The 21,548-nt window shown below is 40.1% G+C and overlaps 1 protein-coding gene across 2 annotated transcripts in view; it reads left to right on the top strand.

Annotated features, from left to right (window-relative positions):
• Nucleotides 1-21,548, top strand: part of sema3b (sema domain, immunoglobulin domain (Ig), short basic domain, secreted, (semaphorin) 3B) — a 70,028-nt gene that overhangs the window by 34,645 nt on the left and 13,835 nt on the right. Inside the window, exons 1-4 of one of the 2 annotated variants that reach the window (XM_084917309.1) lie at nucleotides 6,468-7,223; nucleotides 13,999-14,512; nucleotides 16,555-16,712; nucleotides 17,851-17,913. In XM_084917309.1, coding sequence (XP_084773435.1) covers nucleotides 14,332-14,512; nucleotides 16,555-16,712; nucleotides 17,851-17,913 — 402 coding nt within the window. In that variant the 5' untranslated portion in view covers nucleotides 6,468-7,223; nucleotides 13,999-14,331. Of the gene's footprint in view, nucleotides 1-6,467; nucleotides 7,224-13,998; nucleotides 14,513-16,554; nucleotides 16,713-17,850; nucleotides 17,914-21,548 lie in introns of those variants that run through there. The other variant, XM_084917308.1, reaches the window with a different exon arrangement.

Below are 21,548 nucleotides of genomic sequence, written 5' to 3'. Positions count from 1 at the left end.
TACAGTATTTCAACTGTCAGAGTGACAATCCAATAACAGGGTGCACAACCCAAAACTTATAATTACATTAAAAAAAGAATACATCAACTGAGACATGTGCCCTCAGTGCAGAATAGCAACTGTCACAATCAATGTTGACTGAAAATTATTTTAATATATATTTTTTTTATCTTTTTGTCCAAAACTAGTTGAACTAGACCTTCATTATCTCCCGATTAGTCATTGAGATTTAATAGTGGTGGGAACTAGTGCAGAAATGTGCATTCCACTGAGAAGTAGTTGATGAGCTGTCAAGCTGTGTGTGTGTGTGTAAATCTATATTTGTGTGAAAAAGACAAAGCCTTGGTCATGCAAGGTGCTGTAATCCACTCGGTGACCTCCAGAGCCTGCTCGCTATGTGAATGTGTGTGTGTGAAAATGTGTCACCAGAGCCCTGCTTATGTTTGATGGTGGTCTTATCCACCCGATGACCCTCTGAACCAGATGGTGTGTGACTGCATGCCTGTGAGAGTGTGTGTATGTGTATGTGTATGTGTGTGTGTGTGTCCCACCTCTGAGCCTCCTGGCACTCCAGTCAGTCCCCACACTCACCAGTCCTCCAACGCCACACACCCCACTTCCCGCCCTCCTTCATCCTTTCAGTTGGGTGTGATCACATCAAAGCAAAAAAGGGAGGATTACAGGTTTGTGCCCCAAAGGAAGCTAGCATCTCTCTAACTGTAACTCTCTCTCGTTCTCGCTCTCGTTCTCTCTCTCTTTCATTCCTGCCACTTTCCCAGTGGGGCCCCTGTAATCCCTACGGTGTCAGAAGGTCAGGGGACCGTGTCATGGATAACCCACTGGGGCACATATAATACAGCCAATGCTATATAGATAGTTAGCTAACATGAACATAAAGACAGGTCCAAATTTTTTTATTATCTCTTTTTCCCCTAGGCTCTATTGTTCATTTTTTTTTATTTTATCATCTTTGTTTTATTTCAAGTCGTAGTAAAAACCATAATTCCCGGCAAGAATGGGAGTTCGCTGCTGTTTAGAAACACTTGTATATGGCTACAAGTGTTTCTGAACAGTAGACAAATGGTTCAACTCCTGCTTTTAAACATAAATTCACACATACGCAAACACACACATGCAAATAGATAAGATCGGTATGGCGATACAACTGGCAGAATGGACTCGACAGTTGTAATGATGCTAATAGTGCACTTAGTCCTGGCATTTGTTTTATGTTGGGTCAGTGTGCGACACGCACATAGCCTTCAAAACACAAAGAGAAAAAGCAAAGCTCTTGGTTGGGATCAGTGCTATTTTATGCTCTACTTTTGCAGCCGTGGCATCTCGGCCCTCATATTTATGCATCTGTTGAGCAAATGTTTATGATGCGACGCCGCTAGCAGGTGTCACTCTAGTCTCAGATCAGTTTTCAGGGTACAGTTGGTCCACTGTGGATGTAGGCCAATTGAAACTATTGTTTCCTGTTACTCTTGAAGAGTCTATTGGACCGTGCATCTGTCCTCAAGGATTTTCATAACATTCCACATCAGGGTGCAGCAGCAGTGTAATGCACTTGAGCATATTTGTCTCAGTTTCCAGATAAATTGAAAGAGTTGTTTAGGAGAATGGATGTATGGTCACTGGTCGCAGTGAATGCCAAAAAGTGCGGGAAGCTTTATTCTGGGTTCCTCACCCATCTTCATCTATAAGTAGGAAAGGAGCCTCTGCTGAAACAATTCTCCAGTCTCGATTTCAGATAAACACTCGACCATCTGTTAACCGGTCATGTAGCCTTATTGCAACTCTGTGTGACAATTTAGTGACAATTCACCAGATGCATTAAGATTTTTCAAAAGCCATGTCCAGCTGACTGAACTAAAATGAGTTACTTGGCAGTGCTTGCCTTCTCTTTTGAGAAACAGGAAGCTGCTCAAACTGGACACAGCTATAAGATACCCTGTAAAGCCCAGGACCAGTGAAGTTCACTGCTGCATTAAAACATGTATGCATTTTATTGTTAAGATTGTTGAAATTATCACAAGTTTCAATATTTGGCCAAGTAATTTCCTTCCAACAGCAACCCACTGCTTCCCTCAGCACTCATGCTAATGGGTGCACCTTTTAAAGTCAGTATGGCGTCATGAACTTCAATGAAGTGTAGAAGCACTGGCAGATTTTCTTTGTTTCTGGCTGGTTTCTTTACAGTTTCCTTCAGAAATCCTTCCTCAGAAATGTTTCATCACTACATTAATATTAGTAGCGTGGATGCCTCATGCCATTAAATAATCTGGCTACCTTGCAGACTTATTCTGGGGTTTGGCCTTAAGGACAAGAAGCCAGACTCTAGCCTGGCTGTACTTTTTTTCAGGCACCAGAAGTTGTAGGTAGCAGAGCCTTAGGCAGCTTCTGTTGTTCCACATCAGTATTAGTGCTGTTCTCACAGCTGAGTAACGTGTTTCCATAAAGAAACTACATCTACAAACTACAATCTTCTACAATATAAAGGTGATATATATGCAGGCTTAAGCAATTTCTTCTTATTTTTTCAGGACTGATGTAATTCAAAGTGTTAGCTTTTGGTGGTCATGGTTTATCATGCCGTCCATCATAAATACGGTGCTTTATATAACACAGAGACATGGTAAAGTTAATTAATCATCCTAAGAAACCAGGAGTCTGTGGATCCATTTCTGTAATCTTAGAAAAAGATAAATATTTTTGTGTCATAAAATATGCACTGAGCATATTTCAAAAACACTGTAAATGATTCTGATTCATCAAATTAACAAATCTTTCATGAGGGCGAGGATTAGAAATAATGTGTCATCAGGACTTTTTCTGCAACTGTCGCTCTATGAATAACTATGTATGAAAGGAACATCTGTCAAAGTATAATTAATTATTTCATTATAGTCAAATTAGAAATCATGCCCACATCATGCACACTGCTTAAATGGTCTTAAATACATACAATAGCCTAATTAAGTCTTAGGCTCTCCAGTCTGATTACACAACATGAAACTAACACAACCAAATCCCACCCTCAGTTTATGAAACTCAATCCAGTTAACACACTTTAGCTCAGCAAACCCTGTTTTTGTAACAAACCATTGAATCTAAATTACTGCCTGTATCTATATTTTTATATTTTAATAAGCATCGTGTCATGAAGAAGCATTTTTTAATTATTTATGATTTCATAGTTTGTCACACTTGTTTCAGATCATCAAACAAATGTTACTATTAGACAATGATAACCTGAGTAAATACAAAACACTTTTTAGATGATTACGTTTATTAAGTGTAAAACCTGCAAAGCCAGAACTGCAGTCGAGCATTTGAGATAACTGGTAAGGAGTTCATGTTTGGATCAATTAGAGCGAGTTATAGGAGGTCCTGAAGAAGCAAAGCAGCCCAGACCACCACACTACCACCACCCTGCTATGATGTTGTTTATATGAAATGCTGTGTTTTACACCAGATGTAACTGGACTCAAACTTTCTAAAAAGTTCAACTTTTATCTTGTCAGCCCACAGAATATTTTCCTAAAAGTCTTGGGGATTATCAAGAAGGGTTTTTTTTGGCAAATGTGACATTAACCTTTGTGTTGTTTTTGGTCAGCAGTGGTTTTTCTCCTTTGAGCCCAGTCTCTTTCTTATCACTGAATCATGTAGACTACACTAACTGAGGCAAGTGAGGCCTGCAGTGCTTTAGATGTTGCTCTTGGTGCCACTGTTCACAGTTTAAAAGCTGCATTTTGTATTTCATCTGGTTATCTTTGCCTAATAGTAAAGCTTCTTTGATCTGGAACGTTTAAGTGTGACAAATATGCAAAAAAACGTAGATCTCCGAATGGGGCAAATACTTGTTCACAGCACTGCAGAGCACAATGAAGACCCCTGCGTGGGAGACACTTGTCTGATGGTGATCCCGGGCAATCTAAAAATCATTTCAGTTCAGTGACTTGTAATAAAACAAAGATTCACTAAGACGCTATTAGGAAACTGAGCCCTCATCTTCAATAGCTCACAAGCTTCAGCTGGGACAAAAGCCTTTGTTGGGACACAGAGCTCACTGCACAGCCTGTAGAGACATCAGACTAGTTTATGATAGACGGGTCAGCAGGGGGCGGGCGGTGGGCTGAAAACATACATATAGCTTTAATTGTACTCATGGCAGTGTGCATGAAAGTCTTTAAAGCGCTGAAGATAAGTGTGCATTGTTTGTAAAACTGCGAGCAATCAGGGAGACAAGACACACACACAAACTTCAGTGAACCCCTAATGTGAGACCCATGACCTGGTGAAAGGGGTTTTCTAGGTGTGTGAGAGAGTGTATGAGTGTGTGTGGGTCAGGGTTGCCAGGCACAGTATGCCACCTGCGACTGGAATGAAGGCTAAAGGAGTGGGACAACAGAGAAGAAGATGCACAACACAATGTGACTGAGTGCTACACTTTCAGTAGACAGGCCCTACAGAGTGCTTTACATCTTATGAGTGAAATATCTTACTGTTGGGCCAAAAAACCTCCTACATTAGAAGTTGAAAAAATAAATAAATAAATGGTACCCTCTGCAACTGTCCTGCCCACCTAGTTAGCAAGGCATCAGTTTGAACTGCCTTGGTAAAAACTTCTCTCGTTAAAACTTTTCATTTATTTATTTGTTTATTAGAATTTCCATTAGCTCAGCTCTAAAGTGTAGCTACTCTTACTGAGATTGACTTTAACAGCAGTAAATTAAATTTGAATTGAATTCCAAACTTGAAGTTTCAGTGGCTTCTTGAAGGAAACATTTGATGCAGATAGAAGTCATATACTGTAATCAGTCAGTGTGAACTGTATTTCCAGCTAGCCAGTAGTAACTTGAAGTCTTGTATGTCCTTGTTGAAAATCCTGTATGTCAGGATTTCACTTATCACAAAAGAGCTATGGTTTATTCTTACCATTAACTTAGCTCAACAGTCAATTGAACTACATTTAACTACGTACTCACATCTTTTATTGCTATCAAACATCCAAATTGTCAAAAGTGAAACTCTGTGAGCTTTCAGGTTCTTGAAAGGAGGCTATGAAAGCTCTGTGATTAACTTAATACCGTAAAAAGCCTTGACCAAACTCCAACAACGCTCTGGTCCTGCCTCGGAGTATTTGGGATGTACTGTCCGTTCTGTTTGAATGGACGGACGAAAACATCGTCCTGGAGGAGTTGTTGCAGTTGAATGGATGCTTTTATACTTTTTTCCCCGTGAAAATGTATCAAAGGAATACATTGTAGCTTACCATATAGAGACTGACCCCAGAGAGCGAGAGAGAGAGAGAGAAGACAAGGCTTCTGAGCCCACCATCACATCAAAGACTGTCACTAAAGATTTTATGCAAAATATACATTTTTGGTCCATCTGTAAACCTAAAACATGTGTAAGCTGTTTGAAAAAAAGAAGCATATTTATGAATTTGTGTGTTCAAAAGGCCGGGCATCATGAATGGTTGACCAAAGCTTCAACTCTGATATGTGTCTGAATGATGTAAACCCTCATGTTCTATAAATGTGTGCCAATTACCCTCTTACCAGCTTCAGCGTACGTGTTCTCCGCATCAGCCTGAGTCACTCTTATGTATCTGGAAATCTCTGTTTCTCTGTGTGTTTATAGTGACTTTAACTGATCTCTTATCTAAATGCATCAGTAAACCAAGTCATGAGTCATTCACTGTAAGTGTCAAGTCACGTCTCACAGCACATATAACCCTGTTTCAAGGCTCACCTGAGCTCTCACATAATCTGCATGTTTATGTGCATGTAACAACACCAGGAACGCACCAAACCAAACAGTTTTTAATAGAATGTCAGAAAATGCAACGCAACGCAAAAGCAATGTGAAAAGAAGAAAATCTGACTGGTTTATTGGGATAACAGCTGGTAGCATGAATTCTTAAGGCTCATACCATTAGACCTGTAGCTCTCAAACCGTGGACTGGGCCACACTGGTGTTGCAGAGAGCCATTCAGGTTGGGTGTCGATGGCTAGGCAAAAAAATGGTAAAATTCAGTTGAATAAGTATGTACTTTTGTATGAAAACTGGTTTAGCCAACTATATTTAAGCAAAATTTTAACATCAGTTCTATTTCTTTATTTGGTACTTTGGTAAATTATCAGGTGGGTGGCGAGGCTTTTGGCTTCTGAAGCATTGCGTGTCAGAAAAAGTCTGAGAACAGCTGCATTAGAACAGCTGTAGAATAAGTGGAAGCAGTTTAACCTGAAACAGTGGAAAAAATGTTGAATGGTAATGATGGACTCTGAAAAAGAAAACGTTTCAGCCAGGTCCCATCACAGATACACAGTAGCATATCCACACACACTACGGACAGCTCAGTATGTGTCTCTGCCCCCTTTGACGCCCCTCCTTTAACCTCCCACCTTTTCTTCAACCCCTCCCTCTCTCTCTCTCTCTCATCCTTTCCCTCTATCTCTCTCTCCCTCCCTTAAATTAAGTCCATTATCCCAGCCCGCTCTGCCTCTGAGCAAGTCTACTCTGCTCAGCTGCTGCGAAAACTCCGTGTATGTGTGAACTCCTTGCATGCATGTGTTAAGAAGAGTTTTATGTGTGTGTACAGGCTTGTGTGTTTTTGTAAGTAGAGCTGAAGTGCAGCCGTTCATCAGTGGAGCTGACTGCAGGCAGGGGGAATACTCAGATCTCGCTTTGCTGCTTTTTAACTTCACTTACTTACTTTTTGGACTTTTTGAAGACTCACTGGACATATTTTGCACCATAGTGGAACTCTGCTGTTATTCTCTTTCTGTTCATGCACCATTCCCATAACTGGAAATAAAGGATTTTTTTCAATTTTTTAATCAGATTTCTTAAAATAATTTTTCAGGTATTTCCACCTGTTTAGCTGATCTCAGCTCTCACTTTCTGGACTGGTCAGTAACTGTTTTTTCATTACTCCATAACTTGTCTTATCTTTCTTGCTTAAATCAGATATGAAAAATCTTGGGAATGGGTTTTTGGAAGCACGCAACAAAAACTGAAAAGGTTTGTGTTCAGTGATTTCTGCATATAAGTAGAGGAAAGACTATGAGAAAGTAAAATGAAACAGAACAGTGTGGTAACAATGGATACTGTCTGCGCTGCCAGAGGCATGTTGGGCTCAGGTGGATGCTGATCCCGACCTGGAATGTTCTGAACTCCTGTGGAATTTGGTTCCCCTGGAAACGGATAGGCAGGTAAGTTAATTTGGACTCTGTTCCAGTAAGATCACCATTTAAGTCCGTAAAGTCAATAAAATTAGTTCAGTTTAGTGAAAGACACTTCCAACCACAAACGGACTTAACTTGTAGATGAAGTGATAATGAAATCATGACTCCTGCTGTGCCGTTAAGTTCCCGGTTCCCTGAGCCTGCTGTGCCTGTGACATGACCACGTGCAGCACTGCTAATCCCGCACCACTTCAAACTAAAATATCTTTCTAAAAGTCATGCTGATGACATGTGGGATTTCTCTCAGAGTGTTTACTTGAAATCTGCTCTGTTGTTTCATTTGAGAGAGTCAACTGAGTTGTCTTTCCCCTGGGAACAGTTTGGAGCAGATCCAGTCAGGAGACCAGAGGCTGCTCTGTAAGGTCTCGCCTTACTGCTGCTTCAGGGCTTAACACAGCCAAATGGATAGCTACCAGGGACCAGCAGGCTGCCCTCGCCTTAGTGACTCCTTCATTATCTCTTATTTCAGAGTTTCTTCCATGAGATGAGAGATTTAAGCTGCATGACCGCAAGGCAATTTTCCCACAGTAATTAAGCAGATTTCTTTCTTCAGTAGTATCACTCCAATCACCTCTTCTCATCCCGGCGATACAGGCAGAATTGGTGAAAGACTGAAAAGTTATCCATCCTCACAAATGAGACTGGTATGAGCATGAGCATAATTAGTGAGGACAGCAAACACCCAATTAGCAAGTTTTAGTGACTCCAGTTTCAATATTTATTTTTCCCTTCACACTCTGAATAATAAGAATAGTCAAACTGAATAAATGCTAGCCATGGGGTTTGTAGACTGGGAAGTTTTCCATTTGTGATGCTGGGCCAAATGGCTCAGGACCAGCGGACTGCCACAGCATCTCCAGCTCCTTCATTCACTTACACTCTTTTAAAGGGACCAGAGGACTCTGCTTCAGACTGTTTCGCTTTTCTTTCTCAATATGTTTCAGCTTAAATCCCATAAAGACCGGTGCTCACTTTTGGCTTAAAGCTAAGGCTTACTTTGTTTCTGTTGAGTGTGTGTGTGTGTGTGTGTGTGTGTGTGAAGCTTCACTTTGCTTCTATGACTAGCATTGCCCAAAGACTTAAAACACTTCAAATAAGAATGAACTTCTGAGATGCTTATTAAATTCTTTTGTAGCCTTCATATGACTCAGGCTTGTGCCCTTTTTTCCTATGTACTTTAAAAGTTTTTCAACTCAACTTTTAGTTTTAATTTTTTTACATTTATGGGCCATTTATATCATAATTATAGCAGAAAACCGTCATTTCAACTTACTGCTTTCTCACTATAGGTGGTCTGTCTTTATGAATGTTTATTTTTATAGTTATCAAGGGAAATGAAGCGCTGCGCACCTCGTTGTCCTTCCCAGAAAAAGCAAAACGCTGTCATGCTTCAGACCAAAGCGCTGTCACAGCTGTATTCATGGTTAAAGTCACAGTTTTGCATGACTCTTGTAGAATTTGTTTGTTAAAGTCTGCAGCATTTACATTAGGCAACGCCTCCCTGCATCACCTGCCCCGTTCACACATCTAAGACTTTATGCTTCCGTGCTTCTTTTCATTCTTGGAAATGGGGCAAAAACTGGCAAGCCAAAGTTTTTCAGTCAGAACTGAATCAAAACACAACTGTGCTTTAAAAAGTATTCTTTAAGTGCCAAGGTGGTAACTTAGATTGGAGGTCCACGATTTGACATGCTCACTATACTATGCTACTATATATTGTACAGATGCATTTGGTCCCTGGATGGGTTCACTCTAACCATCACGTTTACACCCTGAATACCGTTTCCTTACTAGTGACTTAGCTGTCACTAGTTAATATTTATCCTTTTAATCCGAGAAAAATAATGTGACACAGACTATTAGTGCTTTGCGTTCTGACACGTATTATGATCACTTCATCAATACATGAGTCAAATTTATTGCAAAACAATTTCTGAATTTGATTAAAACAGCAGTAAATAACAAGAAGGAAAACAGCTGGTGGCATAACATTTGTGCTTCCAGCTTCAATTCTTTTCAGATGTGTTTTATTATGTCAAAATGACATGTTTCAATGAGAATGCAGTTAACTCTTTTATGTGGTCATATGATTTCAAAACTATAGACTTTATAGTATTTCTGGAAAAACATCTTGGTTTCTTTGGAAAAGACTTATCTGTTCACCTTACCAGCCCTCTTCTTAACCTTCTTCTCGCTCTTTGCGTCCATCCTTACTCTTCTCTACTGTCTTCTCTCTTGCATTCCTTCCCTTCCTCTGATTTACTTCCACTATTTCACAATTCAGCAGTACACATAATTATAAATAGCCATAGATTAAAGGAGCTGCATTGTCAGTGATAATGGGAGAGAAGCAGATCTTTCTCTGGACTGACTTTTAATAAAGGCTTTTGTGTGCCAACATATGTTTTCCATATATATTTTAGCTTTCCTGCAGTCAGTGCTCCACAGAAAACCAATCAAATTAGATAGTATAGATGGGAGGGGGACTCATCACCGTGATGATAAGCAAGTATCTCTTTTACACTGAGCCAAGTTTTTTCTTACACCTGACCGAGTTGGGGAGCTAAAAATCATAAAATAAGATGGAACTATGGAAAAATACATGGAACTCCAATGCTGTTCTCCTGCCGTATTCCTCATTCATATGTAAAACACATTTTGTAAGAGACAGAGAATTCAAGTGAGAGCTTTGAATTACATACGAACTTTTAAAAAAAAATCTTACTGTATTCTCTTTCACCCCGTCGCTCGTCCCATCTGTCGCCCCCTTAGCAAATTAACTGGTGCAAAAGCCACCAGTTACCTGCTGTTACAGCTATTTTGCTCTGTAAAGCTCTCCCTCCCCTCCTCACCCTCTCCACTTATTCTTCATCATCATCCATCCATCCCTCCCGCTTTTCATTTCTCACTTGCAGGGAGGCTTAGACTTATTGCTCACAGGCCAGGGAACTCTTTTTTTCCCCTAGGGGAGAAACAATTGGCTCCTTTCTCTCCATCACCTCCTGCCTCACTTGTTTTCTTCTCCATTCCTCCCTCCCTACCTCTGCTGCATTCTCCTTTTTTGTAAGACTGCATGCATGCAGGCTGGTTGCAGGGTTGAAGTGCAGAAATGTCTATATCCTGTTGTTTTGTTCACTCCTTTCCACGTTCTCTCTTTTGTTGTCTTTCCCTGCCTTTTCAATTCTCCCCTCCCCTTTCTCCCTCCTTTTAGACTTCTAATTCTCCTTTCCTCTCCCTTTCATTCACATTGCCTTACTGCTTCATCCACAATTCATCTTTCAACTCTTTTCACACATTTTCCTTGCTCTGCTCCTGTTGTGATTCCCCTCTCTTAACCGGCCTCTCAACAACTTCTTGTCTTCTGTCTCTACATCATTTTGTCATCTCTTCATTCTTCCCTCTGTAATGTTTTTATTTGTCTTTGCTTCCTTTTCACCTACCTGTCTCTTCATATATCTGACCCTCATTGTTTCCCCCTCTGGCTCGGCTTGCTCTTGATCTCCACTGTGACCTGTGGCAGTGGTGGTCTACAGGTTAAACTGCAGATATCCATTTATTCATTACTGCATACAATACAGTAAAGTTGCACTCTAACCCCGCTCTGAAAAAGCCGTTTCACCCTGGAGGCGGGCCGCTTTGACAGGACAGCCTGCCCCCCCCCCCCCCCACGCAGATCCCCCCCCACCCAGAAGCTCTCTCTCTCTCTCTCTCTCTCTCTCTCTCTCTCTCTCTCTGTCTTTCTCTTTACTTTTAATCCATTCCCTCTTGGCATGCTGCTGCTCCATGTCTATTGAAGCTGAACTGAATGCAAGTGTCAGCGGCCCCAATGGCTTTTTTTTTTTATTAAGATCCATTATGGAACATGCAAGGACTTTGTGTTTGCCTCTGCATGTGCATGCGTGTGTGTGTGTGTGTGCTGAGAAGGGCTAGTTTTTTAGATGGGGATATATTCTCCTACATCCTTGTATATGAATACATACAAACGTTTGTGTGTGTGTGTGTGCCTGCTCACAGGGCTGTGATGTGATGTGATGAAGAGGAACAATAATAGACTCTTCAACTCATGAAGCCAGAGTTATAGGATGCACACAAACACTGAAACACACAGCTCGGGGTGTCTCGGAGGAACAATGGGACCAGTCGTTCCTTTTATAGCAGCCAACAGGAGTGTGAGGGTTTCACTGCTCCTCTTGTCGCTTCCAGGGAGTGTGACGTGAATTGCGCGCGTGTGCGTGCTCGCTTCTGTTCTTGTGTCACATAGCTGCAGCTGATGAGAGTGCTGACGTCCTTCCCCTTGAAATACTGCAGCATCTTTGCAGTTCAGTGCAGAAACTTGAGCGTGCATAGACATGCAGCCTTGTGCTTCGGCCTTTCTGTTTCACAGACCTCAGCACAGTTTGGTGCTCTTGTGATCACTTCTTTAATGCTAGCTGGGAAACTTTGCACTCAGCGAACAGCTGTGAAATCACCCAAGACCTCTTCAATTCGAAAACAGCGAGTTAAAGTAGCAGATAGCAGGCTGTGCTGGGATCTAGCCTTGCATGTGTGCTTTTGTCCATTCACAAATGTGCGTGTGTTTAGATACTGGAGGGTATGTGAGAGTTTATGTTCCTGTTAAGCTCTGTCTTGTTGTGTTGTGGCCTGGGAGCCATGAGCTTATGAGAGCTCTCCTGTCTCTACGCTTCAATAGCTCCATTATTCATAAAACTCTGTGCCAACAGCGCGGACGGGTCTATGTCTGTATAGTGTATGTGTGTTTTCTCATCTTATGTATATTGTGCTTTAAAGTGATTCTTTAGTTTTCAGTGATAACCAGGAATTTGAAATTAATAAGAAAGTTGTTCCAGCTTAGAGCAAAGTGAGTATTTAAAAGCTTGGCATGATTTAAATATGGCTGAGATGATGTTGGTGATGACAGGCCTCACTCTGTTCACACAGTCATCCTCGCGGAACGTAGACACAACACCTCTACGTACACTGAGGTCAGTGGCATCCCACTACAACTAATGGCTGACAAATCTCAGATAGATTCTGATGTTAAACTTCTGCCTGCATCTGCAAGCCACTTTACAATCCAAAATCAAACCATTTGTGTCTGACAATCAGTATCATGTCTGTTGTTGCAGATGCCTAGTCTATTCTTCCCGCCTTATTGTTTCTGTAGTCGTAGAAAGGTGAGGAGGGCTGTGTACAGCGCCATGCTGGCAAATCTAAATTACTCCAGGGAGAAATACTGCTTCTTCTTTTTCTTAGTTGCTCTGACTGATATCTTTTTCTCTCTTGGATCATCTTTTGTAGTTATTAGTGGAAAACAAATGTTGTATTCATTTATAGTGCATTACAAAGTCAGCTGATTTGGCTCTAGTTGAAAACATATGGCTAGCAATAGACTGCAGTTTAAATATATCCACAAATCTTTTTTGGCCTTACCCCTCATTTAAAGTATCCCAAGCAAAGAAAGACACTGTTATTTTACGTCTAATATTGCCCCAGTCAAGACAGGGAGATCTAGTCTGCAGTAAAGAGCAGATTATTATTGAACAGCTGATTATATTGCCAAGACACAAGAGGGGTTTTTATAGAGGGTGACAGATGAAGGGAAGTGATAGAGGTAATTGTTAGAAGGAGGAAAATAAGTAAAGATTGAAAATGAAAAGAGGGGAAAAGCCAACTGTCTGCCTGTTACTGAGTGCCAACTGTGAGGTGCAATATAATAAAGGAGACTGTTTCTACTGAAAGGCTTTATTGTTCCTGCTGCCTGCAGAGTCCAAAGTACTGAAAGAGAGGTGTGTGTTCACTGCGCACTTTTTTTCCCTTTTTTTTTTTTTGCAGCACAACATTCATATAGATGTAGGACTACAAGCCACTGACCTCCCTCATGCTTTGGCATTGACAGTGCCGTGAGATGTTATTGGGGAATTTTCTGAAACAATAGCAAGTCTGTCTCATTAATTTCCACAAATCCAATACATCAGGAGACCGAGAAAAAAAAAAACATTATAGAAGCCATGTGTAAACCAGATTGGGGAAAAAGCAACACTGTAAATCTCTAAATAACTTGTAATTTCATTTATCTATTACTGTGTAAGTCAATATTGATACCAGAAGCCAACAGTCGCTCATTTTGTGAGGCTGGATTCGCTCACAAGTGACACTGTTGTAAGAACTGATGTGCTCATCCATTCATCCATCTTTATCACTGTCGGCTCATTAGTTCCTCACAATGAAGAGATCTCATTCAGTGACACTGTCTGCCAGTGTGGAGGGAGCGAGGAAGAGTGTGAGCAAGCAAGCGAGTGTGTGAGTGCTGGATGCGTATATGTGTGTGTGAGCTGGCAGGGCCACAGACATGGAGAGTTTACGCTTGGCTTGGCAGTGCGCAAAGCATATCTCTATCTCGCACACACAGTATTCGTCACACAAGGTCAGAGATTATGTGTGTGTGTGTGTGTGTGTGTGTGTGCGCGCGCGCACTTTGGATACTGTCCCTGAGTCTTGCTGTAATGTGAAGAGATTATAGTGTTGCCATAATGGAGGCTGGCATTAACATAGCCTGGCAGGAGCATCAATCTGAGTCTGACTAAAAATACCTCAGACAGCAGTGTGTGTGTGTGTGTGTGTGTGTGTGTGTGTGTGTGTGTGTGTGTGTGTGTGTTTGTGCATGGGGGCATCCCTGGCATAAGCACACGTGTGCTAGCAGTGCACATTTCTAAATTTGTTACTTCTCTGTCTTTATTTTCAGGTCTATGTGTCCATGTTTAATGTTTATGGCCCATCTTTGATGTGAGAGTTCAGCTTGATCATCCTTCAGAGTCCCAAGAGAACGACGTTACGCTGATTATTGAGACTCTAAAAAGAGAAAACAAAGGAAGAGAAAAAAATAGAAGCCAACACTTTTTTAAGGATCCTTCCAATAAATCCTTAAAAGGCCGGTCCCTGCTTCTGTCACACAGATTCTGAAGACTGAATCAGAACCAGGACACAACTATAGCTTCTATTAATAAATTAAAACTTAAATAAATAAATTGACAGACTCCGCTTTTGAAAGAAAGGAGTTTGCTTCACGTTTGCCAAGATGATGACTATGATGATGATGGTGGTGGCCACGATGGTCACCTGCAGCTCTCTGTTCCTGCTGGGGCTGGCCGCTGCCCATGCATCCTCCAGCACCGTGACCCGCACCTCCTCTTCAGCTTCTTCTTCTTCCTCCTCCTCTTCATCATCCACCTCACCGCGCATGAAGTTATCATATAAAGGTAAGAACAAAAGCTTTGAGGATAAAAGTTCTGGTTCTTTCTAAAAAAAAAAAAAAAGGCAATTTCTCTCTTCCACTGCCCGTAATAGTTAGAAAAGTATCTACACAAACCACACGCACACACACACCCCACTTTCTCTGTTTCATGTAATATTCAGCTTTATCCTTTTGAAAGTATATGCAGCTGAACAGTAGCCAACTGTAATTTGTGGCTGCTGTGATTCACAGCCATAGACACACACACACAACTTAAACACAAACACACACACACAACTTAAACACGCAGTAGCACGGTTTTGTGTTTCATCTTGGGTATTGTATGTTAGAAGAAGGCAGCTCAATGCCCAACACAGCCACATAAACCAAGCTGGTAATTACAGCCTGAATGAACTGGCCAAGGCCATGAAGCTGACTGCAGACCGTTTGCACAGCTGAGACATGTACCCGCCTGAATTTGGGCTGAAGGTAACTTGAAGCATTTATTATGAGAAGACTTAAGACTATTCTAGTTTTATTTGAAACACAAATGACAAATGAGTGTCAACAGTGAGAGTTTCTTGGTTCCTAATTAGGCTGTAGGCGGTTATTAAAATACTACTTTGACATAAAAGTAGAGTCCTATAAACAATTTTAGCCACTTTAGCAATGAAGCTAAATTGCTGATGCCTTTCTGTGTGTTTGGTAATGTTGCTTTTGTTAGGATTTTAGCTAACATAAACATAATATGTTAAACATTAAAAACAAGCATGCTCTATTGTTTCACAATGACATGCTGTACAGCTGATCTATCTGAGAATATATTAATTAATACTACTACTTTTTGTTTTTAGTTAGCAATGTAGCATTAAATAGCATTTTTGACTGCTGCTTTTTATTGAGTAGAAAGCATTATTACTTGTTTAAAGGATGAAGTAACCATTACTTAACTCAACTACTTAAAGTAGATTTGGGCTGTCAAATAATATTTTCTTGACAGATATTCTGTACCAGCACTCAAGAAAGGAGCAGTAAAATATTAAACACCAATACACTTGGATCTCAAAGTAAAAGTAACTGCATTTAGCAGAAGGCAGGTATCATACGCATGTTTTTAACACACTATGTCCTCAAGCCCAGGGTTATTGCCACCACAGTATGGTGGGGCTGAATAAAAGTCCCTGATGTCATGCTGGCGGCTATTGGGTGGCGTCAAAGACTTAATTAAAGTTATAAATTCACATTAGAACAATGGCAGACTAATAAAAGACATTTTAATGTCGAAGTGAAGAGGGCTTTGGTCTTGTTTTCTTAAGCTCCCAGTTTGAGCTGAGCACGTAGGGGAGGATGTAGTCCCTTTATTTCTTAGTTTCCTCAAGCCAAGAACACAGTTTTTAATTCTTTTTTTTTTTTCCATCAAGCTTGGGGTGACTATTATAGTTTAAATTTACAAATACAAGCTAAATTTTCCTGGGCACTGTTCCTCTAGAACTTTTTCTTGCCAGTTTGGAAATGGTAAAGACATTCAGTTTTTCCAGTGAAACTAATATAGTGTCATTACTGTCAGAGGATTTCATCCTGCTCGTTTCACAAGTCACTGGCCTTAGGACACAGCTCAGAAATATACTGAAATACATAAGATGTTGAGGGTTTTTTTTTTTTTAGCAGCGTGACTTGTGGAAGCCCTGTAGCCAACTAACTGATGTGGATCTGAAGACGCTGATGACAGCTTTGAACACAAAGATTTTATGATTCTTTACTTACTTTCTGAAGAACATAATTAATAAAAAAGTTTACTTCACTATACAGCAAAAAAGACAAGTAAAGACCAAAAGACTGGTCCAAAACTAAAGCCCCTGCAAAGTTATCCGAGTTATCTCATTTCTGTATGTCAACACATAAGCACATTTCTCCATAAATACAGGCAAACACATTGGCACCTACACACTAACACAAATGCATAGGCGGGTTCTCCCATACTTAATATCTTTATCTTTAAGTTATGTGGAAATCATCGACTCATATCAGTGTTTGACTGAGGTCCACCCTGTAAATCTACATTTTCAGAGTTGCAGCAGTTCCACGGAGTGCGACGGTTTGAGCTGGAGCGTTCCTGCTGCTTTAGCGCCCTGCTGTTGGATGAAGAGAGGGGTCGACTGTTTGTGGGAGCCAAGAACTTCCTGCTGTCTCTGTCGTTGGACAACATCGCCAAACAAGAACACAAGGTTGGCCAGAAACAACCCCCAAAACCAAACTTGTACAGCTGTAAAACATGTGGGAGTGTGAGCGGTCTGTTGATCAAAACTAAGTTACTGCTGCTGAGATTTCAACATTGTCAACTCTGTGTTTTAACGGTTATGAGTAGATTTAATTTTAGATTCTCATGTGCACAAGGCTTTTTAAAAAGTTATCCATAAAATAAAGAACTGTTTTATAAACACAGCATTTTCCCTGGTAATACACAAACCATTACCAGAAGAGATAAATCTGAACAACTCCAAATACATTTGCCATGAAAATATTTTGTGGCCTTTTGTTAACTATCTTAGGTGATTATACTGGCAGCAGATGAAAGTGAGTCATTTTTACAACCACTGCAACATTGTTTACTTTCTAAGAATCATTTATTTTTTTGACTCACAAAGTTAGTCACCTGTGGTTTGTATTCTTGCATTCCTGAAGGAAATATTCAGAAGTGTGGAAACATTTTTACAAACACACCCTTTAGAAAATAACATCCGTGCACATATGAGTCTACTTAAGTGTCTGACCTGAGGGGAAAAGAGAAGTGTTGTAGCCATAGAGGAAGGTAGAAAATCAAAGAGCTGGACGGAGATAAGAAAAAAACATTTATGCAAAAGAGGTTATGATTCATATCAAAAAGGTACACTTTGTGAGGCCTTTGCCTTTGGAGTATAATCAGAGCTGCAAAAAGACTTGAGTATACAGTACACACACTGGCAAAAGAACTGAAATGTATAGACACTATAGTTACACACAAAAAAAGCCCACAAAAAACATCTGTCCACAGCTGCTTGGAGTAAATTGCAAGTTTCTATCTGTTAGATATGAAACCTCTGTTGGTTTTAGGTAGATGAGGGAGTTTGATTTATGAGCTGGGTGTGCAGATTCACTGTAGCTCTCCCTGTTTTTTTTTGGGTTTTTTGCAATGTTGCTGAGTGGCTGCAGGATAAAATAGGTTAGAAAGAAAGAGATGGATCAGACTGTTCTTACACTTGATGGTTTAAGTCCTGATATTATGAGGAAATGCATCTCTGGTACACTCTAAATAGTCTAATTTAGCCAAATTAAAAATCCAGAGTAAATTTACAAGATGGACTGATCTTTGACTGCCTGTTTCAGATCTATTGGCCTGCCCCTGTTGACTGGAGGGAGGAGTGTAACTGGGCTGGCAAAGACATCACTGTAAGTGATCACACCACACGTCACCTTAGCCCTGTGATTTCATGTTTTCATTTTTACCAGAGAAATAAAAATTGATGTGGGTACTGTGATATCACCTGGTAAAGCCCTGTTTTCAAGCCTTCCAATAAATGTTTTTGCTGTCACCAGCTTGGTTGAAAAAAGGAAGGGCGGGTCTGACTGTGAAACCACGCGCTCATTCACTAATGACTTGTGATTGACAGCTAGTTAACCAATGAGCTTGTAGTTTCATACCAAAGATAATCCATAATTCTGAAGCATAGAATGACTGAGATTTGCAAGGTAGACTTCATTTTTTATTCAGTATAACACAAAACAAGTGACCGGGAACATAAACAAGGCAGGAAATTGTTTACAGAGGTAAAGACAGAGAGCTGTTTCCAGATAGGCTTCAATGGGGCTGGAAGTCCTTTTGCAACCACAGCTATCACCATCCAGAAGCCTCAGATAGAACGATAGAAAGTTTTTAAGAACACCAGGTATTGGCTTTATTGGCCCGACCCCACAGCTACGCCTGTGTTTTATCTTGTCTGTGATCTCTGCTTTGATTTATAAAAGTTTACAGCTGATACAGTTCAGATGTGGAACCTGAAAGTTTTTAGAAGTGTGTTGTCATCATCCTATGCAATAATACACACTGCATTATTATTATTATTATTATTATTATTATTATTATTATTATTATTATTATTATTATTATTACTCAAGGAATATTTAACTACAACCTGTTAGCTAAACTGAGTTTTTATGACACATAATGCATCATAACATCCACTTTAACCATGTCCCATTTTACATACAGTTCAATAAGCATTGCTACTGAGCTCCAAGTGCAGAATGTAAGCGTCCACTCCTACCCAGCCTAACACAATGCTACCTTTTAATCCACTCGAGTCATGGGAGTCATCACAAGACAGAAACACCACATTTAAACAGATAACATGTAATAATAGGTGCAGCACTCCTACTTTTGGACCTGCCATGTGGTGAGATTACTTCCTCCAAATTTGTTTCTTTGGGCCCTATTTGAATGATATCCACACAGTCTGATGTAGAGCTCACACTCAGTGTTTACACACACACTGTCTAACCAGACAGGTTTGGGATCAATGCAAACATTTCATTTTTTAAATGTCACTTAAATATTAAACTTTGTATTGCACTGGGTTAGGGAATCAGAGAAACTCAGTTGGAAACACAGTTCTTGCTGAAGATCTTTGATATATTCACTATGAGAGCAACTCACTGGGTTCTTCCTCACTGGAAGAATATGTGCAGCAGAAAATAACAGTTGCATACCTTTGCTTTGACGATATGATGCAATGCAGTGAGGTCACAGAAATCTAAATATTGACCCGTTGCTTGTAAAAATGTGGCTCGTTACATTAGGTTCAATTGGATGTTTATTATCTATATGAGGATGGACGGACTGAGTGAGGTTAATAAAGAGCATCTTGGACATGACCTGCAGCAGTAACAATAAGATGCAGATTAACAGGAAATGAAGCAAAACCCTGATTGTTAAAGTGTTTCTATTTGGATGATTTGATCTGATTCTGATTCCGTTCTGAGATGACTGCATGCACAAAGTCTCCATGACTGAACTCATGACCTGCTGCAGAGCTCACAGCAGAGTTTTCCAAAAGATACGCCACCATCAAGTTCCCTTGACTTATTATTTAAGTGCCAAAAAAAGATTTTCTATGTAATGTTCTGCATGTGGATGTAGTGTGGGCAGGGGGGGCTTGGCTTCACTGACCAACATGTAGAGGCCACCAAGAACCTATAGACCACCCAAGATTACAATTAGATAACTGTACAGGTCAGCGTGTGTGTAGGTACTTCGTGGCTTTAACTGTTTAAAACAGTAACATCACATCTGCTTATGCAGATCTACCATAAATGTGTCTATTTATAGTGTATTTATACTCAAGTGTTTGACAGTGTCTGTGTGTACATTTATCCCTGTATGTGTAAGTTTCCAGTGTGTGTGTCTAATGTCTGTGAATGTGTCTTTATGTGTGTGTAAAACAAACCCGTCATCAGTGTGATTATACAGCTGTAGCAGACAGACAACGGGCTCCATTCATACAAAAATCCAGGCTCTAATTTCACCTGACCAGGAGTCTGTGTGTGTGTGTGTCTGTCTGTGCATGAGTGTGTTCAGTTTTCTGTATGCATATGTCCTGTTCGAAAGTGCGAGTAACTGTGGAGACTGTGAGTGATGAAGAGAATTAATGTAATGAAGAAGATAATGAGTTATTGTGGGAGAAAGAAAGTGATAAGACAAAAGTTCAAAGAAAATGACAGATTTTGCATTAAAGTAGTTTTTTTACTCACATTTCTATCCTTTGAAATGTTATTTTTATCCTCTTTTATCCTTTTCTGTGTGAAAACTCACCCAAACCTCCAACACGCACTATTGACCCTAATTACAGAGAAATGTGTTTTCTATAGGAAGAGGTCAAAAGCTCTCCCTGCCACTTGATCTCTTCCCTCCATTCATTTTCCATGTTTGGTCCTTTCTTCATATTCCCTGTCCTCATCTAATATTGTTATTTACAACCCTCCAGTCCTTCAAACAGTAAAACCACCTTGCATGTGCCAGCACACTAAGACAAACACAGACACATGCAGATAAACAGAATTAGAGCGGGGCAGTAAACAGTTGACAGTTTACCCAGACACTTGGTCTGACTCAGCACTCTGAGGCGTCACTGTAAGACCGGAGTCATATTCAGAACCGCAGAAGTGATAGATTGTGTTTATGCTGTCATTTCAGTACCCACTTGGTAACTTTCAGTGCCTTCCAAGACCCATTAATAAATCAATGGGTAGGAATTAATAATAAAAATCCTTTTCTTTATTTCATAAGTATATCATTCAAAGCAATTTCTTATGTAAAATGCTCTGTGGAAGATGCATTAATCACAATTGTAAATCAAAATAGATTTTTTTTAAAGGTATCTGAGAAGCTGCATGTTGCACAATGAGTTCTGGGACATTATGAATTAGATTATGAATGAAGTCCAATAGCTCAATGGGAAGAATTAATTTAAAAAGGAGAACTCTTACAAATACTCATGTTAGTATTTCTGGAAGACACAAACTGAATTGTGTTAATCTTTAACTACTGAGAGAAGAAGCTCAGTGACCACCAAGTATGTCTGAAACCACCAAAGAACATTTTCTTTTCCAGCATTGCGTAGACGATCAGTGTGCAGGAATTCACACACAAACAATGGTGAAAAGAATTGGAAACAAATGGAAAGAAGGCACCCTCTTATGTATATCACTTAGAGAGTCGGATTCCAGAAATCAGTCCATTTTTAGGAGAAATGTGGCCTGCCAGTATCCCCTGATACTGCATTTTCCCGTTTAACAGAGATGATCAAAGGCATTCCTATGTTATTACACTGTGATATGTTGTGTATCTAATGAACATCACCATTCCCATCAAGTCAAACCCTCTCTGCCATTAACTTTATTAAAGCTTCCTGCATCTCTTGGAATCTTTGCTTTTACACACATTCAAACAGTTTGTTCTGGTTTTAACCAAATGGAAAATACAAGCTTCCAGCAGCTTTTATAACAGCCTAGTTGTTTTTTAAAGTTAA

The sequence above is a fragment of the Perissodus microlepis genome, chromosome 20 (genome assembly GCF_051167445.1).
Source record: "Perissodus microlepis isolate ML-2025 ecotype Zambia chromosome 20, ASM5116744v1, whole genome shotgun sequence".
In the NCBI taxonomy this organism is placed as follows: Eukaryota; Metazoa; Chordata; class Actinopteri; order Cichliformes; family Cichlidae; genus Perissodus; species Perissodus microlepis.
The sequence above is the reverse complement of the archived record's forward strand: the minus strand, read 5'-3'. Positions and strand labels throughout refer to the sequence as shown.